At 39.7% G+C, this 13023-nt stretch overlaps 1 protein-coding gene across 4 annotated transcripts in view; it reads right to left on the bottom strand.

Moving 5' to 3' along the window:
* MAP7 (microtubule associated protein 7) overlaps positions 1–13023 on the bottom strand; it is a 111377-nt gene that overhangs the window by 28335 nt on the left and 70019 nt on the right. For all 4 annotated transcript variants that reach the window (XM_082215924.1, XM_082215923.1, XM_082215921.1 and 1 more), the window contains exons 5-7: positions 12714–12831; positions 9354–9464; positions 1463–1576 (exon numbers count right to left, since the gene is read on the bottom strand). In XM_082215924.1, coding sequence (XP_082072050.1) covers positions 1463–1576; positions 9354–9464; positions 12714–12831 — 343 coding nt within the window. The remainder of the gene's footprint in view (positions 1–1462; positions 1577–9353; positions 9465–12713; positions 12832–13023) is intronic.

Genomic DNA, 13023 nt, shown 5'->3' with positions numbered 1-13023 from the left:
CCTCAGCTAGAATAAATATTTCAAATTCTATTCTCTCATGCCTGCTAGACTCCTTTTTCTGAAATGAAGTTGTAAGCGCCTGGGAATACTTACATAGTCAAAAGAGGTTGTAATATAATACCAAAATCGCCTAGCAAAGGCCTACATTAACTCTTATTATATAAGCTGTGAAATTAATCATTTCCAAACTGATATAATGAGAGAACAGGAAGTGTCATCATTCATTTGACACACTGGGTTTTGTATCAAACACATGTGACTTTTCCTCAAGTCTCTTAGGACTTAATTCAGTGTGTGTGTGTGTGTGTGTGTGTGTGTGTGTGTGTGTGTGTTCCAGTCTGATGCCTCTTCTTTTTATCCCCTGGCAAATTATTAATGTAGAGCAACAAGGGAAGATTTAAGGATGATCTTGGGATAGAAATTATAGCTGACACACTGGGGAACAATTTGAGGTCATTTGTACTTTAAGTTTTTGTAACACTGACGCTTTCATTTTCTATGCATTACTGTTCTCCAGCACTGGGTTCATGAGGTAGGGATGCTGAGCAAATATGGAATATGTAAACAAGGCTCTCTTTCACAAACTCTCTCACAGAAATATTTATCTCACTAATCATGTTTTCATTCTCTCTCTCTTAATCCAGTAGATCATGTATGGGGAACAAGTGGCCCACCAGATGTAGCTGGACACGCATCAGCCCCATAGCCAATAGTTCAACAACACTGGAAGGGCCAAAGATTCCCCATCTCTGAGGCAGAACCAGACAAAATAGTCTCTGCTAAATGCTCCCTATTTAATGACTAAGGACACAAGTCAGGGAAAGGTTCCCACTTTCCACTGAAAGTCAGTGGGACTCAGGCCCACAAGTAAATGGTATGGCCCCCTTAATATCTAAGGGACGCCAATGTGCTCGATTTCTGCAAAACCACTCCTCACTAACCTCTAGAACACACACACCTCTTATTTGATAGGCTAAAAACTAACATAGCTGCAGGAGCAAGTTTCCGCTAATGGATCCTTTTTAAGAAAAGTCAAGTTAATTCCATCTATGGACAAACCAACTATACATTATGAACCTTGGACAAACTTCATTTTAAAACAGGCTTGCAGAGATATACAGTGGTACCTCGTGTTATGTACTTAATCTGTTCCGGAGGTCTGTTAGTAACAGGAAACCGCTCATAACATGAGGCGCGCTTTCTCTAATGGCGCCTCCTGCTGCTGCCGCACCACCGGAATGTGACCTCCGCTCGCATCCTGGGGCAAAGGTCGCAACAAGGGGCATCTACTTCCGGGTTAGCGGAGTGCGTAACCCGCAGCATTCGTAAGGGGGACGGTATGTAACACAAGGTACCACTGTAGTAGCAGTAGTAGTAGTAGTAGTAGTAGTAGAAGAAGAAGAAGAAGAAGAAGAAACACAACTGAGTAGAGGAATTAGTTCTATAATGTTTTTCATTTTACCTGCATCTCCTGACAAGGTGGCTGCACTTTTACTTCTGGCCAAGAATGAATGTGTTGGTGTCAGTAGTCTGCTAACAACGCTGCTTTCCCATGGACTTAGCTGCAGGCGTCGAGCTGAGTGTCACCATATAAGCAAGATGTTAGATCACATGCCTTCCACAGATGAGCAGGTACCCTACAAAGAGGCTATAAACCACTGCCCCCTGGCAAGAATATTGTTATGACAAACATTAAACAGCTACAGACTCCTCACTCCATTTACTTTTTATAGTATTATTTCTATTTCACTTTTTATTGTCAACACACTTTTTCAAGAAATTGTTGACATATATCACAGTGCTCTGATGAGCAATAGATGTTCTGTTACTCCTAACCAGAAAATATGTATTTCAATGTGAAGCGTATAGAGTGGCTTATTGTAAAAGGTTTTTTAAAAAATTATTTCCATGCACCATCACTACCGTTGCTCATGTCTTTTATTTATCAGCTCTCACAAAGAAAATATTTACCACGGCCTGTTTCACACACTCCAAGAAGCTTTGAAATGCAACTGCCTCCATTTCTGTTGCTTCTTGCAATGTGCAAAAGGAAAACACATGGGAGATGCACATGTTCTACATGCATTGCATGATTTTCCACACAAAGGAGATGCACATGTTTCCTTTCAATCTGCAACAAGTAGTGGCAGAAAGTGTGAAAACTTGCCCAATAAGCTTCATCAATCTGCTTCTCGCCTAACACAGGTTTTCATTACACACTAGAATTACTCCAAAGTCCATTTTTCAGATGGTTATGTCACGTTTTTCACATACATGGAGAAACAATTCTTCCAATGTGGGGAAAGAAGTAATCTCTTCTGAAACTGGTATGCATTCACAGAGAAACAGACAGATAAAAGCATTATATAAGTGGAACCAGATTAAGTTAGCTAAACACAGGTCTGATTAAAACCAAGGGGACAACTTAATCACAACTTAACTTCAGTAGCCCTTGTTTCCAAGTGCAACTTAGACTTCATCTAACCCTGAAGCACAAATCACATCTCAAACTTTTCCTGGAAGGAACTTGAATGCTCCTTCTAATTTAATTTTATCACCCCGGGAAAAATGGAGTTGCGGAAGAAATATTTTCTCACATTCATAGTAGGCTGCCTGCATAAATGCTCTTACATAATAAACTGCTGCAAAAGAGGTTTTTCGTTAATAGAACCATGTCCAGACAGATTATATAAAGTACAAAATATACTATGTATGCCCCCATTAAGGCACATCTGTGGCCATTAAAACTTGAATCTTAAAAATGCAGAGGAGGGGGGGAGGCATTGCAGTAAAATCTTGAGGAACATCATTTGCATCATTCCCCCCCCCCCCCAATGAGCTGTTCCGGGCACCACTTTTCTCTGCCTGCTATGAAAGTCAGCAGATTTTATTCTCCGCCATTTCGTACACACACATTGGCTTCAATAAACTGTTCACTAGCAAAGTACAAGTTCATGGGAGGGAAAATAATTGAAATATTCAAGTAAGAAACATTGTTGAGTACTATTGCTCTTGCTGCCCTTTCATTTCCCTGCCTTCTGCTTCTTTTGTATCAGCACCTTGAAACTTAAGATAGAAATACATGCTTGGAGGCAAACTGGGGGCTTGGAACCTTGCATTTTCCTTTTAACACGAATGCATGGGTGAAACTGGGTGTGGGGGAGCATTTTACCCCATTTTTCTCTCAAGTCAGACTCTGAAACTGGAAGTAGGGGGGATTTGCAAGTCATAATCAGTAGGCATGGGAAGAATTAAATACAGTACCTCTTTCTCCCCTACAAATTTGCCTTGGAAAACCTGAGTGCAATAGGTTACTGAACTGATTATTTTTCTAATCATTTGTTTCTCCCAGTTCTGCAGTGCTTCAATATTGATAAATAATAAAAGTAAGTCGGCACTGTTATCTATTAGCAACTAGAAAAAGTTGTAAAAGCTAACTGCCAAGTTAACAACATAATGCATTTGTACCACCCCACCCCCACATTTTGTATCAGAAAAGCAAAATAAACTGCACAACTTCACTTGCAATCATTAACATTTTAGATGCTTATGTAAAATTTGCTATCAACACAGTTCTAGGCCAAAATTAGAGGCCAGTGTGTGGTGGTGGGCTATGCACATGTATCTCTTCTGTGCATGCAAGTCCTTATGCACTAAGGGGAAGGTGCATGGCGGTAACACCCTCCTGTTATTACTGGTGCTTTCCCCCTGCCAGCAATGTAATGCCAGAGAAGAGAAGTTGTAGAACATCGCAGCTTCTTCCCAAGATCAGAAATATCACAACATCCAGTTCCTCCAGTACTGGTGAGTAATAACATAAGCATGTTGGACAGGAAGAGTAGTGTACAAACTGGGTCAGAGCTTCCATGCCTAAAACAGGTTAGACAGAATTGAATCTAAAGTTTTGCAGAAATAGGTTCTGAATATATGTGGTGACAGAACACACACAAATGCTGTATATGTCTAGGAGAAAAGTGGTAGGATATTACAAAGTTATATGTTGATGGATGAAATTAACAAGCCCATTTGCCCCATATCTAAACAATTTTAATAAAAAACAACAACACTCCACATCAGCTTCTACCAGCTGAAGATCAATAAAGAGAAAAGCAGAGATACTTTTCCACTGGGCAATCAAGGTGAAACTATTTGGAAGGTGAACCATTTTGACTCCAAAGCACTGTAACAAAAAGGAAGAAAAGTTCAAATGCATTGTGGTGCTTTCTCCTAAGCATAGCCATGAAGAGGTTTCAGTAGGAATCAGTTAAATTTAGCCCCATGTAGGCACTATGAAAAAGGGAAGGACACTTAGCTAGGTCCTGCATAATTTCTTTAGAAAAATGAGGTCTCGAGATCCCGTTTAGTTTTCATTGACCAGAGGGGTCATGCTAGAACAATTAGGAGTAATTCGCTTGGGTTGGCTAATCAAAGAGCAATGCAATAAAATAAAATAAAAATGTATCCATTTTTTCCTATCAAATAGAAAATTTACTTATGTCAGAAATCTAAACCCAATACATTGCTTAAAGTTGGAAAATATTTTATCGTCCTTAGGATATTTAGTGAATATATGTTCATAAAAGATTAGATTTTAGAAAGGAAATTGCACTTTGTTATTGTTATACTACAACTACACTATTTACTGTTAAAATTGGTCTAAACAGGTAAATGAAAGAAATGGGCTAAATGTAACTCTGGGATGGAACTTTTCAAAAACATCAGTGACTATTCAGATTTTGTAAACAGCACCAGAATATTTATGAACTCAGGATTCAGGTCTAACTGAAATGTGTGCTACACCCCCAGTAAAAGGTTTTGAACATATATTTTATGTTTTAGAGCAAAATGACGGAGCTATTTGATTTATTTATTTTTTACCCATCTGAATTATGTGCACTGTAGAAACCAACAGTGAAGCTAAGGGCCACCTTCTCCTTTACCTACTAGAGGTATAATTGAAAAATTAAATGCAAAATGCAATCGTGCAAAAGTATGCTAGCATTTTATACGGTTAACAACCAGTTTTCTGAGCAATTAAAATAGTTGTACTCAATTTATTGTATGCATAAGAGACAATGTGTGAAAGAGACAGAGTAGACCCACTGAAACGAGTAAGTCCAATTATTTCAATTGGTCCTTCTAAGTACAATTAACAATGGATAAATTTGTGTCACATGGAAACTGCTACATATCCAGAGCATATGAAACTGCCTTGTACTGAACCCATCTGTCTCTATTAGTCCATCTAGCTAAATATTTTCAGCCAGGGTTTCAGATAGGAGTCTTACCTAGCCCTACCTGGAGGTATTGCTCCAGGGACCCTCTGCATGCTAAGCATGTGGTCTGTCACTGAGGGATAGTCCTTCTGTGTGGTGTTACCTTAATGCATCCATTAGTGGAAAACTACTTAGGGTGCTCCAAATGGATGGTGGGTATAGACAACTATTTACTTGGAAAGTTGTCACCAACCAGCTAAATGGCAAGGGCAAATTTTCCACTTTCAGTAGTTCCTATTTGGTGTTGCTGGACAAAAGCTCAAATGGCCTCTTCGATATGACTTATATCAGGTTGCAGAACCTGTGCTTTCAAAGTACTTTGGGCTTTGCAGACAGTACAATTTATGTTGATCTCAATATGATCTCACCTCCTGGACAGGCACAGATTACACTATGTGTGGGGTTTGTGGAGAGCCGATATGCTGAGTCCACCCACGCAATCTAAAAACAAAGCCAGTTTCGCTACAGTCCTGCAGTTGGTTCAGAGAGCTATTTTTCATTTTCTGTACAATATGTTTTTTCTACTAATCCTGTTGTGAAATCATCATGGAGCTAAGTAAGTGGTGTGTGTGTGTGTGTGTGTGTGTGTGTGTGTGATCCAAAAACTAGTACTCTTTATTATGCATAGGGAATTTACTTCTGAGTAAACATCCATAGGATAGGACTGCAAGTTCCCCTCATATTTTGAGCTGGGAGTCTTTGTTGGGTGCAGGATCTGTAGAGAAAAATAAAATGTCCTAGCTTCATAGCCATGCTTTTGCACATCACAGCTTAGCTCCTGAAACTGACCTAGCTAAGGGCCATCTGGAGTCTAATTTGGGAGCAAGGGTGGGGAACTGCTGGCTCTCCAGGTGTTCCTTGACCACAACTCCCAACATCCCTGAGCACTGACGTACGACAACATCTGGTGGGCCACAGGAATCAGGTTTTCGTTCTACACCATAGATGCCGCACAGCCACAAGAGCAGAGGACAAGGGTGCACACATAAAAATACAGCGGAGCACACATAAAAATACAGTAGATACAAACACAAGCACACACACAGAAAATGTGGCTCGATAGACTTTTTCTTCCCCTCACATAGTACCAGAATGAAGGATCAGCCAATGAAGCTGAATGATGCAAGGTTTCAGGACAGACAAAAGCAATTACTTTTCCACAGAGCACATACTTAAATATGGAAGGCACTGCTGGAAGACATGACGGTCACCGACTTGCATGGTTTAAAAAAGGCGTTGGACAAATTCATGGATGAACGTATCCATGGCTACTAGTTACAATGGCTGTGTACCTCCTCCAGTATTGGGGGGAGTATGCCTCTGAACATCAGCTGCTGAAGCTCATAAGCAAGCTTGCTCCTGTTGTACCCATGCACTGCTTGTGGGCTACCAGCAGCCATCTAGTATGCCACTGTGAGCAGCAGGATACTGGACTAGTGTTGGCCTGGTCTAGCCAGGCTCTTCTTGTATTAGAATCATAGAATTGTAGAGCTGGAAGGGGCCAGAAGGGTCATCCAGTCCAACCCCCTGTAATGCAGGAATCTTTTGCCCAACGTGGGGCTCAAACCTACGACCTTGAGATGAAGAGTCTCATGCTCTACCAACTTAGTAACAGATGCAGCAGATGGAGTGGCAAATAGGAAAAAAACTGGAATTCTTCTGTATAGCTCTGCCAGACATAGATTTGTGTAATGGAGGGGGAGAAGATAGATGACAATCTGACCCTTTAGGGGGAATACATAATTGATAGTCCTTAAAATTGCATTTAATTAAATATGACACTTAGCTCCAATTCATATTTAAAGCCATGATCCAAAAATGCAATTTAGGACTACAGAAGAGCTTTTCCATACATAGTTTTCCTCCACTTAATACCAGTGTCACATCATGTCCTGTCAGAAGGAAAACTGCTTTTGAGACTCAGATTCAAAGGCGGCTTGTCAAGTAGTGCACAAGGATGCAGCAATGGGAGGGGGGTGGAGAGTTAGCTCTCACAGTGGCCCAGAGATGGGGAACCTCAGGCGTTGTGGCCAAATACAGCTCTCTAGACCAGGCATAGGCAAACTCGGCCCTCCAGTTGTTTTGGGACTACAGCTCCCACGATCCCTAGCTAACAGGATGAGTGATCAGGGATGATGGGAATTGTAGTCCCAAAAAACATATGGAGGGCCGAGTTTGCCTATGCCTGCTCTAGACTTCTCTACCTGGCCCATGGAATCCTCCACAACCCTTTCTAGCTCTGCTTTGCACCCTGATTGTTTTTGCCAGGATGGAATGTGTCCTTGAACTATGATAATAGATCCAAGATAGAGGTATTTGAGACAAACTAGCTGTACTAGAAGGGGGAAATACATCTGAGACTCCACCCATTTTTGCTTCTGGCTCCACCCACCACTGGTATAGTTCCTGTCAAAGCATTCTCAAAGGCAATGCCACCAGGGCTATGAGAGCTATAATCTCTGATAATATGAAGAAACCTAGCTGGTAAAACTCTTAATGACACCCAGGTAGCTCTTCAGAACCCTTTCATGTTCCGACAACTGAAGCTGGGAATCTAAAGGACCATGTTTGGTAGGACAAGAGTCAACTTTGAAAATCACTGCATTTTCACAGCAAAACTAGGTTTCCACATTCATTTAAATGTTACATGAACACTTCTGCCTGAACATACAGAAGTCTAAATTGTCATGGTATGGATGTACTGGGGAACTGGGAAAGTAAGTTTAAGGAGAGCGCTTTTCAGGAGCACAACACATGCGATTACAACCACTCCTTTCAAAGCTCAATTCGTGATTTGAAAACGGGCACACTTATCTACAAACAGCACTTTGCAATAAATAGGAAGTGCGTATCTCTTTTCTGGCTATACTTCCAATACATTTTATCATAAATCTTAACCCTTCTCTTAAAAAAAAGTTTGTTTAACTTTTGTGGGGGAGGGAATCTTTGAAAGTTTCTGTGCATTAATATAGAAAAGAAATAAACTATTTTTCTTGTGTAAGAACAATTTCTTGAGAAATTGTACTTTGCTATCTAAAAGGTTAGTCACTCTTTGACAATGTTTCAAAGCTACAGCATATGAACTGTCAGCCTGGCATACAACACAGCATGGGGACACATATATTGCCATACATGCAGAAAAGCACACACAATACTGAAAGCAAACCCCACAGATTGCAAAGACATAATCAGAACAATCCTACATATGTTTACCCAAAGCAAGTGCCATTGAATTTAATGGTACTTACTCCCAGGTAAGGGTGTATAGGATTGCAGCCTGGGATTACCAAACATATGAGACCTTCCAACCAGTTTCACAATACTGTCTTGTAATAATTGATAACCTTTTTTAAAAAAAAATATAAATAAACATAAACCTACATTTTAAAAATGAGTATCTGCAACAAACCAGATTACAACACTCTGGATATTTTTGGTTAACACTGAGATAGTATATTTCCTCTATCGGTTTCTAAGCAACGAACATATGAGACAGACCCATTTTTTGTTCTATGTCCAATAAAACATTAAAATGAAAGAAGCATCTCATTTAGCTGAACTCCCCCACCTCTGGCCGAAAGACTGAAATATGATTTGGAATAAAGCTTATCTTTCAAATCAAGTCACTGTGTAAGATCACAGGGTCACTGAATATCCAGTTTCTTACCCAACTTAAGCCAGTTATCTGAATGCCCTGGAGAAATTCAATAACTTTTTTTTAAGTGGTTAAAAAAATATAAAATGACCAAATGAGTATGGTCTAGTGGTGATGTTCAAAAAATTAAAATGGATTCCATGCAGTATGGAGAGATAGATGAGTTGGTTCTTTAGTTTTCAATTCATTTACTAAAAAACCTGACAGAAGCACTGCTTTTAGCACTTGCTAAGTATACCGATTCAGGCAAGTTTCAATATTTCAGATATGTGGTGTTTTTTTTCTTTCCAAAATATGGTCTTGTGTTGGAAGCTTTTTTCTTTCCTCTTTGCAATGTAAATAAAGTGCCTTTAATAGTTGCTGAGGTTTTACAGAACATTTTAGCTCTTTCCTTTCAGTTGTTCCTTTTAAAAAAACTGTACCTCTGTCTGGAGAATTTAGTAATGTTGCAGATGAGGAGGAGAGTCGCTTGTTAATGACTGGATCAACATGTTTCGAAAGGTTCATTGTTGAAACAGATCGCCTGTCTGGATCTAAAACAAATGGAAATAATGCTAATTGACAGCCCACATGCAGAAATGCAACTTCCTAGTCCTCTAGAGGGAAAAGTATACCAGAGTAATAGGTTTTCTTCCTATCAAATGGCACCTTTAACAAACAGGAAGGACTTTCAGGGGACTTTGTAGGTGACTCAAAGACTGGGCACAAAATGATATAATGTCAGGTTGCCACCATTATTCATTCAGCCAAACAAACAGCATTTTAACGAGACAAATCTGAATGAAATGGCAATAAATAAACACAATGAGATTTCCGTGTCCATCTCATTGTGCTTACAAAAAAGTTGATGCAGTAAGCCTGGAGGAAATATGGGGAAATGATAGAGAAGCACTGAACATGCCTACCCGTATTTGGGCTTTAGAAAAACAAATCTGTTTAAAAAGAGCATTTGGCTACTAAGTTCTGGTTTGCATGAACAAACCTTGGCTACAGCTCATGGTTAAGGAGGAGAAGGTTTTAACCACAGGCCCTGATTCAGACAAAAGACTAAGTGTAAGCTTGGTGTAGCCCAGCATGTAGTAGGAGCAAAAAGAAGATATAGCAGGGGCAAAGGGGCTGCAAGCTTCTTTCCAGGAGCCTGAATTTTCAGGCTCGGGAAGCTTATGTGTCATGCAAACCAGAAGAAAGTAAGTCTTTTGACCAGGCTGCTTCAGAATCATGAGCACCTGTATTATTAAGATGAGACAGGAGTGAATACAGCCAGCACACCATGCCAAGAAAGGAGACCAAAGAAGGGGACAAAAAGTTAGGCAGACTCGAAGTTCTAAGAATTCCTGTAAATAAATTATAGAGGATATAAAGCTTATTTAATGGACTTTTTTTATTTATAAAAACTATTTATATAATGCTATATCATGCTAAATATCAATCCAGTTAACATATATAAAAATTTAAAATATACATATGTGAGAACTTATTTGGGCAGAGGCTTGCACAAATCTAACCCTGTGCCATGAAGCAAATAGGAATATCTGCCCATATTTGTTGTTTGTTCGTTTTATATGTGTGTTTCAAACGTTAATGCCATTGTTTTCTTTTATCATTGTCTGAAAAGGTGGGATATAAATTTAAATAACAAATACGTAATTTTGAGGGTTCTTCCATCAAAGTTGGTGTCACATACAATAGATGCCTTACCAAAAGCATCCATTATTGAATGGCCATTTGGACAAATGTCATACTATCCTAATCATTCCAGCCATTATACCAACACCTATATGCCGCTTTTTATTAGGACTTTTTTCATTGTCCATATCCACTTTTTCTTATCCTCTCCACCATTTCCACTAGCATGATATACAATTCTAGCCATTTTGCAATCCTAGAGTGAAATTTCTCCTCCACCACCAGCCTTTTTTAAAAAAACAACAACAACAGGATAGGCCAGAAAAATCTGCAATTTTAGTATGACATTCTTTTTTCTATAACAGAAAATAAGCAACTAGTAGTGTGAGGAGAAAGCATGGGGGCTGGGAGGGGTTTTTTGCGAAAAGCTGTTGTGAGTGGTGAGAGAGGTTAGAAAGGAAAAATTAAGAAGTGCTAGGAGAGAGCACAGAAGCAGACATGACCAGAACGCCATCTGCCATGTTTGTTTGGATAGACAGAAACTGCATGTCTGGAGAGAGGGGAGGGAGGAGTGAATGGCAATCTGAAGGGCAATCTGTAGCACACATACTTTGTAATGGGGTTTATTTTACTTTCCTTAAATGCTGGCTTGGTTTGAGAATGCACTATCACGCTGCACCACCCTTCTCTTCCAGTGCTGCAAAGTCAGCAGCTGTGCTATGCTGAGAACTTAGCAGTTACTTCAAGAGCACTTAAAGGTAAGCGCGCAGTTTAAAGGGATTTCAGTTGTAAATGAGAGGTGGGAAGTGGGGAGAAAGGAGGATAAAAAAAGAACTGAACAACTATATTCCCCCAAAAGGAATTTTGAAAATGTTGTTTGCTTCTGAAAGGGGGGGGGGAGAGAAGAGTCCAAATACTGTATATAAACAGAATCCCTTCAAAACTGTATGCTGTATTTTGAGAAGCTGTGCCACATTCTTTAAGTCACCCAATAATAGCTTGGTAAATGTGAAGGCAGCAGGGGCTATCTATCAGCTCTAGTCTATGCAGCAAGTGTTAGGCATGCACTGTCTCTAACGAAAGATGGTTTAGTTACTGGTGTACTGGTCCTATTCTGAGGAGATAAACTACTGGTGATAAAAATAAAACCAACAAAATCACAGGGATTTATGTACCGGGTTTTATAGCACCACCCAGAGGTCTGAAGTGGTACTCCAAGCCTGCTAAATCGAGAAAGGTGAATGATGATTCAACAAAATAACCTAGGGACAGAATGCAAGACAATGATTTTCAAAAGTAAAGAAAAAACTAAAAGGCAGCAAACAAGTTATAAAGAGAGAAGCAAAGAGAGTAAGTAGAACATTGTTATGGAAAAGCAACTGTTTATTGATTTTGCAACACAATGAAATTAGTAGTAATATGAAGTACTTGCTCTTGGTAAGCGCAATGATACACATATTTGTTTCATGATAAAGGCAGTAACACTCATTACTGAGCTTGTGTAGAAGAACATATTCGATATATATGCAAATTCCTAATGTTAAAGCGTACTGGGCATCTCTTTAGAATTAAAGCCATCACATGACACCTGCATACACAGAATGTGCTTGGGGAAAATACTGCATGATTTATTTTGTACCTGATATTTTGTCAAACTGAATTTTTTCAGAGGAAAGGAGAAAACTACTTAAAAAGCTTTTCAATGTTAATGAATATTAGTTATGCTGATGAGTGGACCCGCCACCCACCCACCCCAAACACTGGCTTTTAAAGTAACAACAAAATAAACCCCCACTTCCACTTTTTATATAAGAATTCACATTGTTTCCCTAAAATACTCATATTAATAAAGTTCGGCAAGTACATGAGTTTTCAAAAGTTTGGCTTAGACCGAAAGACTGCTGGCACACAGACACAAGGTCAGAGAAGAGACAGGCAGAAAGAGAGAGAAAGAGACGAACAAAGCAAATTAAGTGCAAATACAGATGGAGCAAAAAAGAGCAGTCAGTTCTTAAAGCATTAGTTCAATTTCTCATTTGTGAGCACTTAGGCATAAAAGGCAAGAAGAGTGGACAAGTTTCCTCAATCACAGTCCATAAACCCATATTAGCACAAAGACAGGGAGCCAGGCTGAGACACCTGGTCTCCTGTTTTACCTGTATTGTTAATGCTGCTGCTGTTATGAAGTGCACCTCCCCAGGACCACCTATTTTGCTTCTGTTTCGGTTTCTGGCTCCTCTCAATTGTGCGCCGCACGACCGCTTCATGGCGCTCCTAATGAGATAACACACAGCTAAGTGTCTGAACAGATACAGCCATATTTTGACAACAACAATGCAATCAACAAGGGTACAATGCGTTCATCTTCAGGTGTGCCCAAAGAGCCACTCCGAATGGAGACATGCATGAACCACCAAGTACACCCATCCTGCTGTATGGGTGGTCATTGCTGCTCATTGAGGCTCA

This window comes from Podarcis vaucheri (genome assembly GCF_965113315.1).
Source record: "Podarcis vaucheri genome assembly, chromosome: 3".
Lineage (NCBI taxonomy): Eukaryota > Metazoa > Chordata > Lepidosauria > Squamata > Lacertidae > Podarcis > Podarcis vaucheri.
Note: the sequence above shows the minus strand (reverse complement) of the source record. Positions and strands in the feature narration are given on the sequence as shown.